The 18,082-nt window shown below is 33.2% G+C and overlaps 2 protein-coding genes across 2 annotated transcripts; both read right to left on the bottom strand.

Annotated features, from left to right (window-relative positions):
• Positions 1-626: 626 nt before the first annotated feature.
• On the bottom strand, positions 627-3,562 carry LOC139092115 (trypsin-3-like). The gene is made up of 4 exons (XM_070642402.1): positions 3,142-3,562; positions 2,210-2,261; positions 1,392-1,792; positions 627-1,332 (listed from the first exon to the last, which is right to left on the bottom strand). The coding sequence occupies exons 1-4, from the start codon at positions 3,560-3,562 to the stop codon at positions 1,169-1,171; spliced, it is 1,038 nt and encodes a 345-aa protein (XP_070498503.1). The 3' UTR covers positions 627-1,168.
• Positions 3,563-5,902: 2,340 nt separating this feature from the next.
• Positions 5,903-7,894, bottom strand: LOC139092114 (ovochymase-like). Its single transcript, XM_070642400.1, has 4 exons — positions 7,441-7,894; positions 7,263-7,305; positions 6,378-6,757; positions 5,903-6,319 (listed from the first exon to the last, which is right to left on the bottom strand). Exons 1-4 carry the CDS (start codon positions 7,589-7,591, stop codon positions 6,126-6,128), a joined length of 768 nt encoding a protein of 255 aa, XP_070498501.1. The 5' UTR covers positions 7,592-7,894; the 3' UTR covers positions 5,903-6,125.
• Positions 7,895-18,082: the final 10,188 nt, after the last annotated feature.

Genomic DNA, 18,082 nt, shown 5'->3' with positions numbered 1-18,082 from the left:
AAACAGGTTTTTTGACAGGCAAAACCATATAAACTATCAAGAATTTGTACGGTTTTTGCCACAACACTTGTTTTTCAACTCTGCAGACAAATGTTACAGACAAAAAAACCGTACAATTTCCTGATAATTTGTATGGTTTTATAAGAAATTGTACGGTTTTTGTCTGTGACAGGTGCCTGCTTTTCAACTCTGCTTTTTGAGAATCTATTTATACTTTTTTTACGTATTTTCTAATGAGAAGCTTTTGCAAAAAGCAGGTCAGTAAGACATCAACAAGATGATTCACATATAATCTGCGAAGAACGGCTAATTTGACATACGCTTCGCAAAAAGAATGTCAGAGAGAAAGTCAATGCTGGGAAAAAAAACACAAGTTTATTGCATCGTCCTTGGATATAATCATTTTATTGTATCGCATATGTCGCATAAGTTCCTGCATGATTACGTAATTATTTACATATTATTTAAGTAAGTAATTAATTTATGTATTTTAAGAAGCTGTACATTTGGACATACAACATAGTCTGTAATAAGTAAGCTATTAAATGTCGCAGAACGACTAGAATCAGTGGTAGACAACTTTGTGTTGCGGCACACTAGCCCTAACAGATAAAGAGACAGCTTTTAAGTACCTTAGCAGTCTTCCTGTGCCATGAAAGCATAATCTTTGCCTGTTGGGGTAGTTTACCGTCAAAGCTTTCTGAAAATGTCGTGAACCATGTGCCTTATGTTTTTTGATCAAGGCTAACCAACAAAGTTTGCCACGCCACATAAACAGTTGCTCACCACTGAACTAAATTGACGGAAAATGTCTGCATTAAATTAATTTTGTCTCGATTTCTTTTCGAGATGTTTCAATATTCTTAGTCACATGTGTCTACCTCAACTTTTTTTTTTGATGACTTTCCATTATACATCATTTAATATTCAAGGTTATGTTTTTGAATTCTCTGAATTTTGATAAAGTTCTGGGATCTTTTTGAGTCTTCTTCATATTCTTACTGTCTAGTCAATATTGTCAACGGATGCCCATTGGCATTTAAATTGGTTCATTGAAAAACTTAAAATTAGACTTTAATGTGATCCGTAGTCTTAGTTGGCGCCTCAAGTTGGCTGCTGCTATCAACACCAAATGCTGTATTGTCCATTAACAGCCTTATTATATTATTTAAATAATGTTGCGAATCCAGTCAATATGAATTCGAAGGTCAACAAGGACGATAGGTAATTGAACCTTCGGTGAGCCACCAAATGACAACAGTCCATAAGCAATTGTCTTGTTTCCCTTTCGTACGAAGACTGCTGTGCCACTGTTGCCTTGTGGAACATAACCTGTGAATGAAAAATGGCTTAAATATCCTGAAAAATTTTAAAATTTGATGGAAATTTACCTTTGGGATCAGCACAGAAAATAATTTGTTCCTTTGTGTCATCCTTGTGAAATTTAAGGTCCCGCTCGCCTCCTTTAGTCATGTAGATCTCATGGCATTTTTCCGAATTATATAAAGTAACTCTTCTCTCTGTCTTGTCCATATTAAAGGTTATATTTGATTCCCATACATTCATACGGAAGACATGTGGAAGCTTAAGCTCATCAATAGGCAAACCGATTGGCTGGATAGCACTCGAAAATGTAAGCTTTTCCTTTAGCTTAATTACTGCAAGATCAGCAATATTTTCGAGATTTTCAAACTCATATTCTGGATGTACAGTGATGTCGAAGTCCTTTCTTGGTATTCTAATGATATCTTTGTAGTTATTTGCGGATGTCCCTCCTAAGTGAATCTCAACTCTAAAGAAGAAGAGATAATGTATTCGTTATTGATATGTTATAAGTGCAGCACGCGCACATTTTAACCTAGATCTAGTCAAACAACATTTTTGGTTATTTTTAAACCATGAATAATCCGGTATTTACACAAAAAAATAGTTGGAGACTGGATACACATCAAATATGTTATCAAAGGTTATCGATATGTTTGTATCAGAGTTGCAAAACAGGCAACAATGACAGGTCAAAACCGTATAAATTCTTGATAATTTGTGTGGTTTTTCACAAACCGTACAAATTATCAAGAATTTATACGGTTTTGACCTGTTTTATACGGTTTTGACCTGTTTTTCTTACAAAACCGTACAAATTATTAAAAAATTGAACGGTTTTGACTGTGACAGATGCCTGTTTTGTAACTCTGGTTTGCATACTTACAGTTCATCTAATTCATCTATTACGCAATGAGCTGATGTTACTATGGCGTTGTCTATTAAAGAAAAAGAAAAAGAAAATTAATATATTTGAGGAATATGCAAATGAATGCTGTGCAGTATAGTAATCCCGTGTGGGCAATGGCAAGTTGATATCTTGTTCTGGATTTCATCAATCAATTTGTAGCGAAAAATATAACAAATAGTAACAAAGTAAACGAGTTTTCTATGATTAATAAGAAAAATCAAGAAAAAAGTGAGATGAATCACAGCTTAAAGATGTGATGATGGTCCTGATACTTTTGTTATTTTATAACATCAGATGCTATTTCATAATATTCATTCATTTAAATAAGGTGAAGAAGAAAGACTAAAAGAAAATGAGATTTTTCTGATGAAATTTTTCCTCGTTTTTCCTCGGCTTACTTAGGTTAAATTAAGTGGGATTTTAAACAATGATGGGGGTCATTCACTTATTAGGTCACAAAAAGTCAACTTTTCGCTTTATAAAATAAGCGAATGGCTCCTAAGTAGGGTACAATCCCGGGATTAAAATGTTCTGAAATCATGGAAAGAAGCTGTAGATAGAGAAAGTATCAAACTTGACATTGGTAATTGACAAGTGGTAGCCAGAGATAGAGTCAGCTTCAAGGGCAAACTGAGGGAAGCCATGGATCACACTTGACCTGTAGATTGAAATCTCTATATGTGAAGGAGAGGGAGGAGTGCAGGCAAGGGTGTAACCAGAAGGTCCGGCTACTTTTTTAATTTTTTTAAAAACCAAAAAAAAAAAAAAACCTCGCAAAATATAATATAATTTTCTAATCCTTAGAGGAAAACGGCTGTCCCCTTCGTGGCATCCTACACCCCTAGGTGCATGATTCAACCCAATTAACAGCAATGATTCTAAAAATTTATTTTTACATTGACACTTACCAGCAAGTATCGTTCCCGTGCATCCATAACTATCATTTCCATAAACAAGTCTGACATTAAAAGATTTGTCATTCGTCGTAGCATTTACAACAACAATCGAATTTTCAATATTATTTTTTGGAGGTGTGGAAATCGATTTTTGAATATCGGACTTCAGAAATGGAATTATTAATATTGGAAAATACTCCAAAGCCACAATGACTAAGATTAGTATCACTGCCACAATGACTATCACTGCCAGAATACATATCAAAAGTTTACTATGTCTTCTATAAAAAGGCTCTTTCGGTTGTGTTTGTGAAACATTACTTCCAGTTGTCTGGGACTCAATCAACGCTTGATTCGATTCCGAAGAATCAGTTCCACTTTTTGGGACTGAATTAATCGATCTGGTAAAATCTGTTTGATTATTGATCCTCATCTTATTGATTGATTAATGATTCAGACTTTTTAAAGGACACAACTAATTTATTTATTTCTATGTCTATCACAATCAAGTGTTTATTAGAACTGAATGAAAAAATGTTGCACATGCTAAATATAGCTATTGTTGATATAACATTTATAACATGATCCTGTTATAACATGGTACAGCATGTTATAGTCATCATCCGATATTTTAATGGGCAATTTACTAGCAAAAAGTATGAAATTCCTATCAATGCTTAATTCAATATTGCCTTATAAGGAGATGTCATTAAGACGAACCTCAAAAATGAGAAAATGTTAACATTTTTTTGATTCCTGTTACCCTTCTGATCTCTGTTATGTTATAATGCAGCGTAACATATCAAAGAGTATGAAAAACGAAAACGGGCAAAGAACTTATTGAAGGGACAATATTGCGATTATATCCAATATTTGGTATTGGATATTAGCAAGCAGTAGACAGTTATAGGGCCAGTTCCATACGACATCTAAAAAAGGTCATTGATCTCTACGACCAGCAAAGTAAATAAGTATGAATCATATTCAAATCGTACAACAGGTTGAATGTTTGTGACTATACTGAAAATTTCAAATGTGTGTTCTGTCTTCATGCAAATCATACGATACAATTTGTTATAATGTATAATGAATAATCAGAAAAAATCTCCGCAGCTTGAGGAAACTGTGTGTTTTTATCAATGTCATATTTTTATTCACACTTGATTCTTTGAATTGTTATATATAACAAATAATTGGCAATAAATTTCAGTGCTGACGTTGAGATGAAAATGTTGACGTCATTTACACATTCTTCGCAATATTTATCTGTTCTTTCCTTCAATTCATTAAGTTCGTCATGCAGTTGACTGATATTTTTAAACATATTGTGGAAGTATGACTCTGTAGCTAATCAAATGTCAAGGATTATCATGGGCATCGCTTAACTTCCCTTTGATGGTCGGGATATCTCGGATAAGGTTTAAATTTGATACCATGCCAGCCTGGTGTCAGATTTTGGATCGATTGACCGACATGTGCTATTCGACTAAAGGATGCCAGTCATAATCAGGCTAGGACACCAACATCAAACCAACAGGATGAATGCCTGCTTAACATGCGTACAGAGAATTAATGCAAGCTAGGCACCCTAACAGTCAAAGAGCATGTCCTCATGGTACAAAAATACCACTACGGTACCTAAAAGCGGTCACTTTGCCTGTTAAGGTGTATAACATAAGGCTCAATGTTATATCCTAATTTTCACATAAGAGTATAGCTACAATGTGATCTTCATATATCTTCACAATAAGTCCAATCCAATTCACTTAAAAATTTATTTTAAGCTTCTCGAGCGATAAAAAACAAATTCTAGAGATGTCAACGATGAGATGGCAAAAATAACAAAATTAAAATCACATTAAAAATTCAACGATATATTTGAACATATTTTTAAGGGGAGAGGATAATGTTATTTCTTAGCATTAGCATTTTATTTTTTTTGATCAATCTGAGACTTTCTCATGAGAAATTTAAAATGTGTTGAGCATTAGACAGAGGCAATTCGATTAACTTTTAGCAATCAAAATAATTCCGAATCTTCTTCATCATGTACAAAAGCAATCAATGGATTTAAGTGTCAGTAGGGTTGAATAAGGAAGTGTTGTGAGGGTTGTTCACTTATTATGTGACGATATTAGTGGAGGAAGGTTGAGATTTGGTTTCATTTAAGTAAACAGTCCCAAGACCATTTTTAATGCTTTTTTGATCAATAAAACACTTTGTATGATCAGTCGTTCCGCTGCCGATAAAAATTCGTCACCAGACATCGTAAATAACACAAATAAGCATTATTATTGAGTTATTTGCGCATCACATAGTCTTAAATCTAGTAATCATTGCTAAATTCGATAATTAAGTTTTGACTTAATTGAAGTTGGCTAAGAATAAAAAATTGATCTGGAAAATTAACCCGAAGTTGGCTACGATTTGAACTTGGAAATTTGAATTTTGAATAACCGTTACAAACATTTTTTTTGTTTGTGGATTAAAGTGAAATAAGGTGATCGGCTAGACATGTTATTAGGCGGCCTGTGGAAACTCCACTAATTAAGGTCTTCAAAGCTGATTTTCTGGACGGTAAAAGAGCTCGTGGACGTCCAAAGAACTCTTGAAAGGAAGGAAGAGATAGTATTGTGCTTGGCAAGTGTAAGTTAGCCATTGACTCAGTTTCAGGCGACTCTTGTGGGAGGTCAAGGATCACAATTGAGCTGTCCGAAGTAAGAAAGTATGGATTTATTCAAAACTTAAAAAAATCATGCTTGATCATGAATTTTGAATGGAATGCATTTATTTTATTGATCTTACCATAGAATTAATACACAAACAATAACGAAATTTTACAAAAATATGGAATCTTTACATACTTCTATCCATAATATAATGCTTTACATTGTATTTAAATATTTCAAATATGTGAATTACAGAAATGGAATTTCAAATAAGGCTTGCCAATCACGGGGAAGAGATTAATATTGGGGTATAAACCCTTCTCTAAATTACAAATATTCTTCAACTTCTTGGAGTTTTTCTATATTTTCAATTATCCAGCCTAGATAAGGTCGAATGTCAATAAAGATAATAGGCAATGGATCCGTCTTTATACCACTAAATGTTAATATCCCATAAATAATTGGAATGTTTCCATTTTTTACTAGAACTGCTGTGCCGCTGATGTCTTCTGGAACGTAGCCTAAGATTCAAAAGAGACTTAAATATTCTGAAGTACTTTAGTTTGGTCAAAAACTTACCTGCTGGATCAGTACAGTGAATAATTTGAGTATTGCCTTTATTCTTGTAAAATGAAAGATTTTTGTCAATTCCTTTAGTCACATTAATCTCATTGCATTTATCAGAATTAAATATGGATACTTTTCTCTCAATCTTGTCAATGTCGAAAGGTTGATTTAAGCTTTTGGTGTTATCAATTGGCAAACAAATTGGTTGGGAGTGATACCTGAGATCCCAGAATCCCCAAATGTCAAATTGATTCTCTGAAATATTCTTTATCTTAATTAATGCAATGTCAGCAATATTTCCATGGCTTTCTGGTTTATAATCTGGATGTAGAATAAGGTCCATATTACGTCTAGGTATTATACTCATATGTTTTTTAACATGAAACTGATGTCTAAATGTTGGAAGAACGAAAAATAAAATTTATTAAAGTTCTATACCGGGAGCACAACGTATTTGCTTGATCATAACTAGATCGTCATTCTACACTAACAGAACTACCCTGGAAGACACACGGCGTAGAAAAGGAGAGAAATCTGAACCAACGTTGATTTGAGTCTGATTTAAGATAGGATTTTACCAAAATACATACTTACTTACTGGAGCCAGGCTCGGACTTTGAGTCTAGGTTGTTACAAAAGCTTTCCATTTGACTTTGTTGCTGGCCGAATTATTAAGCCTGTTTATTAGCAAATTCTAAATTTTGATATCTAACTGGCATTCCTTCATTACCGTCCTACGCTATGTTGCTTTTGGAGCACCCGAAGCCTTGTGGATTCCAACAAAATCTAAGCCATGTCCAAAGTATCGCCTATCAAGCCTAAATCGACAATTCTACGCCGTGTACTTTCCGCGCATGAAATATTTTAAAATTCATCAAGCTACAATTGCATACTTACATTTCTTCTGATAAGCATCGAGCTGCTGTCAGTATTACGTTGTCTAGAAAGAGAAAAAAAATGTTTTTAATGATCAGTTCCATATCTATGTGCATCATATCTATATGCTTATTATTTTGACCTATTTGACATTTTCTTTAAATTTACTCAAAATAATCAAAATGATTTTAACACTTACCACTAATTAATGTTCCTGTACATCCATCAGTATAATCTGTACCACGTTTGTATACAAACTTGACCAGACCAAGAGATTTTTCATTGTCAAAGTCATTTTGGCATGTCTTGTAACTAAATTTTTTGCTGCTGTTAATGGAATTCGGAGACATTCCTATTAACGGATACACATAATTTTGTAATAGAAAAGGATGCACCAAAAAAGTTATAACTAAGGAAAGTAGGAAAATGGAGATTCCAATACATAACAAAATTATCCAATGTTTTTAATAAACGACTTTATTGAGCTTAAAGTTCCATTTCTCTGAAGCTCCAAGTCTATGGGAATTGATTCCGATGAGATAGCTCCTGATTCTAGAAGTGAATCCTTCTGTTTTTTATTATTTTTTGTTTGTTTATTAATCTGCATTTTATTGATCTTCTTACTACAAGATGAAACAGGTGTCACTAAATTGGATAATCACTGTTCGGATTATCAACTCCTTTAATGATAGGATAGTCAAAATAATTACTATCCGGATAAGGATTATCCATGAATGATTCTACTTAATAATCCGAATAGTCAATCTTTGTGGATTATCCTTTTTAGGGAAACCGGACCGCGATGTTATAAAAAAGGTATAACATGCAATCAGGGGCGTAGTCAGAAATTTTTACTATGCGGTTCCTGACTGCTCTTTTTTTAAGTATTGAATCTTGTTCTGTTCATAGTCATATACCGTACTTTTACCTCTAATGCCCTTCGCCCCTCCTGGCTACGCCACTGCATCCAATATAACAAATTCATAACAATTACGTCATTTGATCCGTTAAAGATGAACATTGTGCGAAAACATGAAACCTAAAATTAATTTAAGTTGTGACTCTGATTTTTGTCAAGCTAAAGGACATGATGCTGTCTAAAAGTAAGTGCTAAATCTCCAAAAAAATGCTTAAGATTTAATAAATTCATACAATATCATTGGAATTAAAAATAACTGTCAGCGAAATTTCAAGTATTAAAAATGTTCTCATACAAATAGTCCAAATGCATGTTGTTGCACAATACATGCAAAGAAATTGCATCGTAGTTACACACTTCGAAATTTTTTATCAAAACGGATTTTTTGGAAACATGTAATTTGGTGTGGAAGACCTGTGTACTCAGTAGATCTACAGATTATAGTGGGATTAGATTCTTTTGATGACATTTCTGCCTGTATCCTACAAAGCCTATAAGCCGAAATAGATGAATGGAAGTTTCTCCTGCTGCGTCTCGAACCCATGATTAATATTGAGATAGATACCAAAGAACGAAACTATTCCGCCTTCTATCAACTAGAACTTGCACAGTTAACCATATGATATAAAACAAGTTCTGGTGCCACACACTTACTTAATAACACTTTGGTGTGTATTGGCTTAATTTAGCTCCTATCCACTGGGATATAATAAAAGTATCGAAAAAGCGGCATTGGTTTAGTTGGTTAGGAAGTCGGTCAGTCGTGTTCGATTCCAGGGAAAGTCTAGTTGAATTCAAATCATTTTTCGCTGTTATAGTCACTCCAACTCGGTTTGTGTGATTCGCGACACATAAAATTGTGGCTAGGTACGTTGCATTGATATACCCTAGGTCATGTAGCGGGCAAAGTTGGGAAAAATTAAAACGTGGAAATATCTCCTGTTGAGTCTCGAACCCGTGGCCGCTTGGTCAGTATCACAATAATTAGGTACAGAAATACGAAACCATTCCACCACTGAGCCACCTCGACCCTTCAATTTTTAAATTGCTAGAGTTATATTTAAGCTCCTAATATACATGAATCAATCCCTAATCCACTAAAAAAATATGAGAATGTCAAAAAGAACAATTTTTCCGCTTTTAATTTTCCCTCCATCATTTACCAATTTTTTATCGAGTCATTTATTGGAATAATAATATCGATGGTGTATGCATCGGATAGGACACGAGGAATAGAAAGAAGGCTACGCATGGTTAAATATTTTTATGGTGCAAAAAAGAAGGAAATTTTTTTATGTTTCAGTCATTATTAATGGATCCAAATGATTTCGATTACACGGCTTCTTAGCCACGATGCGATAAAAATGGAAAAAAAGGAATGAAATGGAAAGAAGAAAATCCTCATCTTATTCCACCATTGCTTAGTAAGTAATCTTACTCTCGATTAATGGGAGAAAATGGTTTTGCCATTCAGTCTAAGCGACAACAGCAATTTTTTTTTGTGCTTCCTCTCTTCTTTCGGCTTACTTTGCTGCTGCTGCTGTTCGCCTTCTTATGGGAAAAATGGTAATGGGAAATTAAAGAAAATATACGGATGGTATTAAAAACAGGGGTGATGAAAAAAATTAAGTGGTTTTCAGATCTCCTTCTATATTTTTGTTGTTGTTGCTTTTTATTCTTTTGTATGCGGAGGTAGATGTTCATTTTTTTGAGTTTTAATTGTGGTGGAAAGTTATGGCTTGGATTCAAATATTATGTTTAGACTTCAATTTGATGTAGTTTTAACTTTTATATTGTCATTTATATAGGAATTCATGGATTATTCTAAAAAGCAGCACTGTGATGAACTAGTCACTATTAACTATAGAATTCCCATTATTGCAATCAGTGGTGGACAACCTTTGTGTCAGGCCAATTACAGTGAAATGACATGAACCGCATTCCGTGTGCGGTTTGGGTCAAGGATCACCAAGGTGAGCCGTGGCACAGAAAAGGTTGTATACCAGTGAAGGAAGCTTTACGGACGTCAAAAGATTACAAGGAAGAAATTGTAAGAGCTTCAAATAACTCGCGACGTTGACGGCATGACATGAGGGTGTCCTGCCAACTGCGTGACAACTGACTTGAAATTTGGTCGCATCGTGTTGTTCAGGGTAAGTAGTTATGTTGCTTATTCAGTCGGATATAGAGACCTTTTCAACTTAATTGCCTATGTTAGATCGCTAAGTCATATTATCCATCAATTAACTGTCAGGTTACCCTCGAGTCTTGTCTTCAACAAGCAGTACTCTAGCTACTTGATTGTGATGCCCGGGTATGCGACATACTTGCACACATATCCACACTCATTTCAAATAAGCGTCCTCAAATATCCACTCAATAACTCATCAACTTCCCCAACTGTCATTAAATCAAACCATTTTTCTTCTCCATAAGATATAAAAACAGCAATTCTTCTTCCTACCACTACAACAAAAATTAATTGCTATGACACGAAGAAAGTCTTTTTAATTAAGCAATTGTTGGCTCCAAATGATCCCCAAAAATTAATCATTCGATTTTTTTTTCTAATTTTCTTACTTGTTCACGTTCATGATAAACATAATAAAACGAAATGGCACAATTAAGTTGGGATTGCTTTTGTTTGTGGACAATTTCATTCGACTAATTGTAATTTACATTTTACTTCTTCTGTGGCTCATCTTATAGCTACTGCAGGGGTGGATGACCTTTTGATTTTGATTGGACATCATGGTGGTCAACCTGGATCGATGTCGGACGTGGCATGGGGTCAATGGTATTTAGATGGAAAACTAGTGTGTCGTGGCACACAGGTTGCCCACTCCTGAGCTATTCCATCAGTGGTTGACAACCTTTTATTTTTGATGTCACATTGATAGTGAGCCTCGACTGAATCAAGACACATCATACGGTCCATGGTATTTAGGTGGAGAACTAGTGCCACGGCATAAAGGTTGTCCATTCCTGAGCTCTACACCTTGGTGATAGACTTTGACCGAAACCTTAAACGGCGTACAGTTCATGATATTTAGATGGAAGACTAGTTGAGCCGTGACACATAGGTTGCCCACCACTGAGCAACTCAATCAGTGTTGGGCAACCTTTTATTTTGCACGGCACATCTTGGTAGCAAACCTCGATTGAAACCGTACAGGATATACGGTTCAAGGTATTTTAGTGAAGAACTTGTTGTGCCGCAGCACACAGGTTTCCCACCACTGAGCTACTCTATCAGTGTAAGTATTTATACTAGGGCAACAATTTCTCCCCGAGACATAATTTTAGATACTGACAAATTCTGTTCTGTTCCGTTTTTATCTCACATCCATTATCATCTTTGCTATAAACGGCTAGTATCCTTTTTCTAGAAATAAAAGACGACCGACCGAGAGAGTATAGAATGGGACGTAAGGATTATTTGTAATAAAATAAAATATTTAAAGTGATAAAAATGATGGTCGCCTTCCTATCCTATCCTCATTCTCCTTTTTTTTATGCAATGCTTGCTTGAAAGGAAATCGCTTGAGTGGAAAATTACCAGCAATTTTGTTCTCATGTCCATTTTCTTATTTTGAATGGAATGGAATGGAAAATTTATAAGTGGGATTTTTTTTTTGAGGATGGGAGGCGAAAATTGCTCAAGGAGAAAGGATTTAAATGCTTTCATTTCATGTTCTTAAATATTCTTTTAGGGGTTGTTGTAGCCAATCTAGGCAATAAAAGTTTTTCTGTGGCCATTCCTGGTTCTCTTGCAATTCAAGCATGAATAGTAAAATTTGCTACATAAATTGAACTCAATTATTCATGTTTCCCATAAAAATTGGAAGGTACGGCACTTGATTAAATAACTGTAAAATTTAGTTCCACTCGTCATGCATTAAATTACGAGAAATTATTTTGATTTAATTTCATTTTAATTCATGACACGTGTCATATTCATTGGAGAGAGAGACTTCTTGCCTTATGCAAACAAGTGCAACCTCAGCAACAATCTTTGCGTGTGCACACGGACCAAAACGTTTCTCTATTGTTACTATTTTGTATGCAATCTGATTTTATTTCCCCTTTACACAATTTATTCCAATTCATCACCGATGAAAATTATGCCATAATTTGCTTTCAATCGAATTTTAAATGGGATTTAATGTTTTTATCTTATTTTTTACAAATATTAAGCATCGCCGATGGGATTGGTGCTGTTGTGTAGACGTGGTTTGGATGAATGTTGCATTTTGGGATTGGTTTTAAGGCGCATTTCATTGTTTTTTAGTTTCTAACCTCAAATATTGCTGAGTTTCGAATATTTTCGGACTCAATAGATTTCGTTTTCGAAAATTCGAACATTTTCGGATTCTACTGTTTTTGATTTCGAAAGTTTCGAAAATTTTCGGATTCATTTGTTTCCTATCGAAACCTATCTTCAGTCCCACTAAATTATAATGAACCTCACCCATCACCTCAGTCAAAATGAAGCCTTACACCACATAAATCCTACACTAAACAGCTCTAAAAAGCAGAATAAAAAATTGAGATTGGGAATTTTCCGGTTGATGTAACAACAATGATTGGCAATAGGATATGACATCATGGAAAATTGTTGTCAGAGTATATAAAAAAAAAAGTTGTGAGATAGAGAAGAATATAAAATGCTAATAGTTATAGCCTGTTTTGACACATGGACAATTGAGGTTCATGGCAGTCAAAGCATATCGCATAGAAAATTAATTCCTCACTTACGCTTCTGTTCCGTCTTTATTCCCTTATATAGCTCTCAATTTTATTACACATCTATTGCGTCAATCATGTGAAACAAGTGAGGAGGAAGGAATGGAAGAAAGAAAAGAAAAAGGATTTAAAGAGCTCACTGCTTTTTAATCGAATTTTGATACGCTTGAATTAAAAGGAAAATTGCTTAGAGTGACAAATAGAATAATTCCATTCATATACACACACACATACAAATTCGGATCGATTCTGTGTGACAATTGAAGGAGGCAAGCAAAAATAGGATTCAATTTCAAGGGCTTTTAATTCCGATATCGCTTATTTTTTTCTTCGTTTTATTTTATATCCAATTCCGTTAAACGAAGATCGATTAAATAAATTCCAAACCATTTTTCCCATTTTTTTTTATTCTTTCGTTCGATTCCAAAATTGGAGAAACAATTTAGATAGATTGGAAAGCACATGGTGTTGATGGTTATGTTATGTGTGCCTATTGAGATGCAAATTTTTCTGTTCTATTCTTAATGGATTTAAGAGTTTGAATGACTGGATATCGATTTGAGAAATTGCGTAGAAGAAAACTGAGTTTTTAAGTTGTTTGGATGTATTGGATCAATATAAACAGGCTAAGGACTTATTTGAAGTTAAGTTATTGTGAACACTTACAGTTTAATTGGTCCTCAAGTTGAAACTTGATAGAGTTGATTGAAATTTTTTTAAAATTTGAAAGTTTTTCTTCTTTTTTGCATATTTTTCTATCAATTTGATGGATTTTGATGTATTTCTCCCGTTGGTGATTACGTTACTTCAATGCTGACTTGATTTTTATGTTCTAAAGCTTTAGAATCCCTGTTTAATTAATTTATTTCTTGATTTTTCAACCTTTTGTTTTGAATAAATTCTAACTGAATAATTTGAATTCAATTTAACCGTTAAAAGTTATTTTGAGCAATTAGGGTAAAAAATGTAATTTTTGTTCACTTTTTTTTTGGTCATTTTTGAAAAAGGTATTTCCAAGCATTTTCAGACCATAGTTTGTAAAGAAGAGTCGTAAAAGATCAGAAGATAAGAACTGCATTAAAACTTTTGACTTTTGGACTTCCTGTAACTTAAAATTTCCAAAAGAAAAAATTGGAAAAATGACCAAAATTTGGCCATTTTTTGTTACAGCCGCTTGCGCTAAAGGATTTGCTTTTCATAAACTAATAAGTACCCAAAAAGTTGCCTTTCACATGTCTCTATCATTCCTCATATTAATCTTTTCAAATGAATGAAGCACTTCCTCAGAATTCTTCATACAAAATGACCCATTTTCAAATGTAATTTTTGGTCAAAAAAAATGTAATTTTTGGTCACTTTTTTTTCGCAGGATGCATTGGAAAATTTGTATGGAAGGAAAAAAAATGTAATTTTTGGTCACTTTTTACAAAAGTAAGCGATGAAAATTTGAGATTTTTTTTTTTCATTAATCTTAACTTTTTTGATGCAAACTTAAAGATTTAGGTCTAAATAAAGTGTGATTCAAGTTTTATGGCTGTAGCTGTAATAGAAAGGCATTAAATCATTCATTAAACTTTTGCAAAAATTCCTTCCATACAAATTTTTCAATGCATACCGCGAAAAAAAAGTGACCAAAAATTACATTTTTTTTGACCAAAAATTACATTTTTTTGACCAAAAATTACATTTGACTTTGAAGTTGGCATATCTCGGATATGACAAGTCTAAAAATTCTGAATTTTTTTATGGTGAAAATATTCACTATATACGATAGTTTAAACCACTTTCAAACAATTTTAGACAAAACAGCGAAGAGATTTAAGCATTTAAAGTGTCCAAAAATGAAAAATGACCAAGAATTACATTTTTTACCCTAATGCATTAAAATTTAAAATTCAACTATAATTTAACTTCCAATAACATTAAAAATTCTCCTCAGCTAATCCTAATGAGCTTAATCATGTAAATTTCCTCCAATTTCCAAAGATTACCCAACAAGTTCAACAAAGAAATTAACCAAAACTCTTGCATGTGTGTGGGATGATAATGAGAAAATTTTTCCAATGGACCTTATTCTCATTCTGTGTGGCTTTTGCCAAAAAAAGGTTTTTCTCATTAAGATCAATTTTGCCTTCTTAAATCCTTAACAAAAACTTTCTCTGTCTTTATTTTTCTTACAAAAAGATTTTGAGACATTATAAATTCATGTGTCTGTCATTTAAGGTTTATTAGTTCAGGATATTAGTTTCGCATTAGCAAAGGCACATTATAATAACATATCCATTCATTAATAGAGAGAAAAAGAGAATTTAACCCCATTTGCATGCCTAAATATATCTTTTCACACATCAACTGAGAATCCTTTTTTAGATGTTGACGATGAGTTCATTCACTTAATAATAAGAAGATGATGTAATTAAATAAGAAAATGAGGCACACTTAATGAACTTAAGACTTTGAATTTTATTTTGGGGTTGATGAAGTTGTTGATGAAATTCTTTGGTTTTAATGAGTTTTGAAGATGTTTAAGAAGAAAATTTAATGAAAATGTTTTAATTTACATAAGTAAGCTTTGATTTATTAAAGATTTCAGATCAATTTTACAAATAAATTGTCATTTTAGTCTTTAAATTGCAATAAAGTCATAGTAAACAATACAAAACCACGTAACACATTTCGTCATGCGACACACATGTCGCGACACACGGAATGAGTAACACTGATCTAACCCAGTTGTGAGGTACTTGTGTGTCGCCAAATAAGTTAGTCACAATACAAAACTACGTAGCACATTTGTGACACATCATGCGACACACATGTCACGACACAGTAGTGTGTCGCGGAGCATAGTTTGAGTAACACTGAACAAATGTTGCCCAAACTCTCCTATACCGCAGGACAACATGGTAGCAGATCACGTCCGAAACCACACCAGCCACTAGTGTGTCACGTCACACAGTTTACACAACACTGCACTTACCCAATAACAATCATCAACACATCAAATATCAAAAGAAGTCATGCTGATTTTAACACACCAAAATATGAAATTAGATACCACACATCATCTCAGTTCTACCATACACCACTAATCAATGAATTCATCAACATTTAGGGGTTGAACTGCTAAAAATTACATGCTGAGTTACATTGCCTTCCTTAATTTTATCCTTTTTCGCTGGAAATTTATAAAAATTTGTTTCTCGTGCCGCACAGCAGTGGATGCTAATGATGTTCATTAGTTGCGTACTGTTGCATGCTTGATGTTGTTTTAGGAACAATTTGTGATAATGAGTTAGTCACTTAAGTGATGTTTGGATGCAAAAAGTGAAATTTGATCAAATTTTTTAATAAAATAGTCAAAAAGTCAATTTTTTATGTCTACCGACCGTCCAACAAAGCCCATTCATTTCCATACATCACCCATCCCTTCTGTTATTCTCACAAAAAATAGTCAATTCACGCAAACATGATCATTCTTTGATATTATATATTTTTTTATAGTAAGACCCTTGACAAAATAAAAAAATTGGCAGTAGATGTGAATTGAAACATGAAGAGGGGATTAAGACTTCAATTCATTTACCCTGCGACAATCAATTCGATATAGATATGCATGCTCAAAATTGTATACAAAGTTCTCTTCTCTTTTTTTATATGTGAATTAAAATGCAATTTATTTTTATAGCACTGACTGCCTTAGTTTTTTTTTATTTCTTTGTAATCCATGCATGCGTGTAATTATGGAATTGAATTGAGTTGATTTGAACTGGTGCAAGCTATTAATTGATAACTTTATAATGGGTATGGGGTGGGATGGGATGGGATTTTTGGGAATGTATGATGAATATTTGAATGAACTTTTAATGATATGCAAATTAGTAATTAGAAATGATAATTGTGAATCAAGTTAGGAGTTTGTAATTGGAATGTTGTTGAATATAAAGCGAAATTTAACGGTTTTTGTAGATTTAAATGAATTTTTTGAGAATTCATAGTTGTATTCCCTTTGAGTTTTGAATTTTCATAGTTTAACATCCCTTTTTTGAAAGTTTTTGTTTATTTCCACATTTTAAGTTAATTATTGTAGATTTCTTGCTCAAAAGCCATCCAAAGCCACTCAAGAAGCATCAAAAAGCATCCATTAAACTTCAAAACCAACGCAAATTCTTCCAAGAACCAAAAAACATCCAAAAAATAAAATGAATTTACAATAAAAATTCAATTTTATGGTTGCTGAGAGAATATAAAGACGTTCAGTAAATGTCAAATTGTGATGGATTACAAAGCTCACAGCCATCAATTCAAGATGAAATATTTCAAATTAGAATGCAATCAACAGAAACGATAACTTAATACTCAATCTAAGGCAATTTGAAATAAATAAAATGTAAAGCTTTAAAAAGGCATGGAATTTTCTAAATGTATTATCCATAAATTAACTCAACAAATATTTGCACAATCAAGCATTCAAATTTTCATCAATTTTTTTTAATATCAAAACAATAAAAATCATTCGCCTTTTTTTTTGCAGTTCCTCACCCTTATAAACCTCCCCTATCAATTTTTATTGTACCATCAACCATAATTGATATGCGAATATTGCATAAAAATGTTTAAATATTTGGATTGGAATACGCTGTGCTCTTGGGAAATCGGAGGAAAATAAACAATCTGAAAATTAATTGATATTGAATTCTTTTCAATGGGAATGAAATTTGTAACGGTTAAATTTTGAAAAATGAAGGGGAGTAAAAGTAAGTGAATTTTTGATTTTTTGAATTTTAGTGTAGTTTTGCATCCTTTGAATTTATTTAGATGAAATTTTGAAAATGAAGGGAATGAAACTAAGCAAAATTGTGACTTTTTTAAAATTCCGTGTAGTTTTGCACCCCTTATGTTTTTAAAATGTAGTTTTGAGGTATTAATTTAGTACTTAAATTACACAAACCTGATGTTTGAGTTGCTCATTTGAATTTTGATCAAATCTTTGTATTTTTGAATGGTTTTGTTCCCAAACTTTAGCAAAAGGGGTATACAACTATATACAAACTTGCTTATTTCGCTACATTTTAGTCTCCACAAATTCTCGAGACTGGAAACGTTACTGAGACTACCCGAAAATTCTGGGTCTTGTTCTCGACCACGTGTACTTTTACATTCTACATTACATTTT

The sequence above is a fragment of the Chironomus tepperi genome, unplaced genomic scaffold (genome assembly GCF_022539635.2).
Source record: "Chironomus tepperi strain 1889 unplaced genomic scaffold, CSIRO-AGI_Ctep_v1 contig_296, whole genome shotgun sequence".
Classification (NCBI taxonomy): Eukaryota; Metazoa; Arthropoda; class Insecta; order Diptera; family Chironomidae; genus Chironomus; species Chironomus tepperi.
This window is presented reverse-complemented; position numbering and strand designations above follow the sequence as displayed.

Bases quoted from the DNA above. Each gene is read 5' to 3' on its own strand.
- LOC139092115 (XM_070642402.1), bottom strand. From the start codon at position 3,562: ATGAGGATCAATAATCAAACAGATTTTACCAGATCGATTAATTCAGTC. The intron at 2,262-3,141 runs GTAAGTGTCAAT...TTTCTTTAATAG, and splicing joins CACGGGAACGATACTTGCTG to ACAACGCCATAGTAACATCA. The intron at 1,793-2,209 runs GTAAGTATGCAA...CTTCTTCTTTAG, and splicing joins ATAGATGAATTAGATGAACT to AGTTGAGATTCACTTAGGAG.
- LOC139092114 (XM_070642400.1), bottom strand. From the start codon at position 7,591: ATGTCTCCGAATTCCATTAACAGCAGCAAAAAATTTAGTTACAAGACA. The intron at 6,758-7,262 runs GTAAGTATGCAA...TCCAACATTTAG, and splicing joins CGATGCTTATCAGAAGAAAT to ACATCAGTTTCATGTTAAAA. The intron at 6,320-6,377 runs GTAAGTTTTTGA...TTTGAATCTTAG, and splicing joins TCACTGTACTGATCCAGCAG to GCTACGTTCCAGAAGACATC.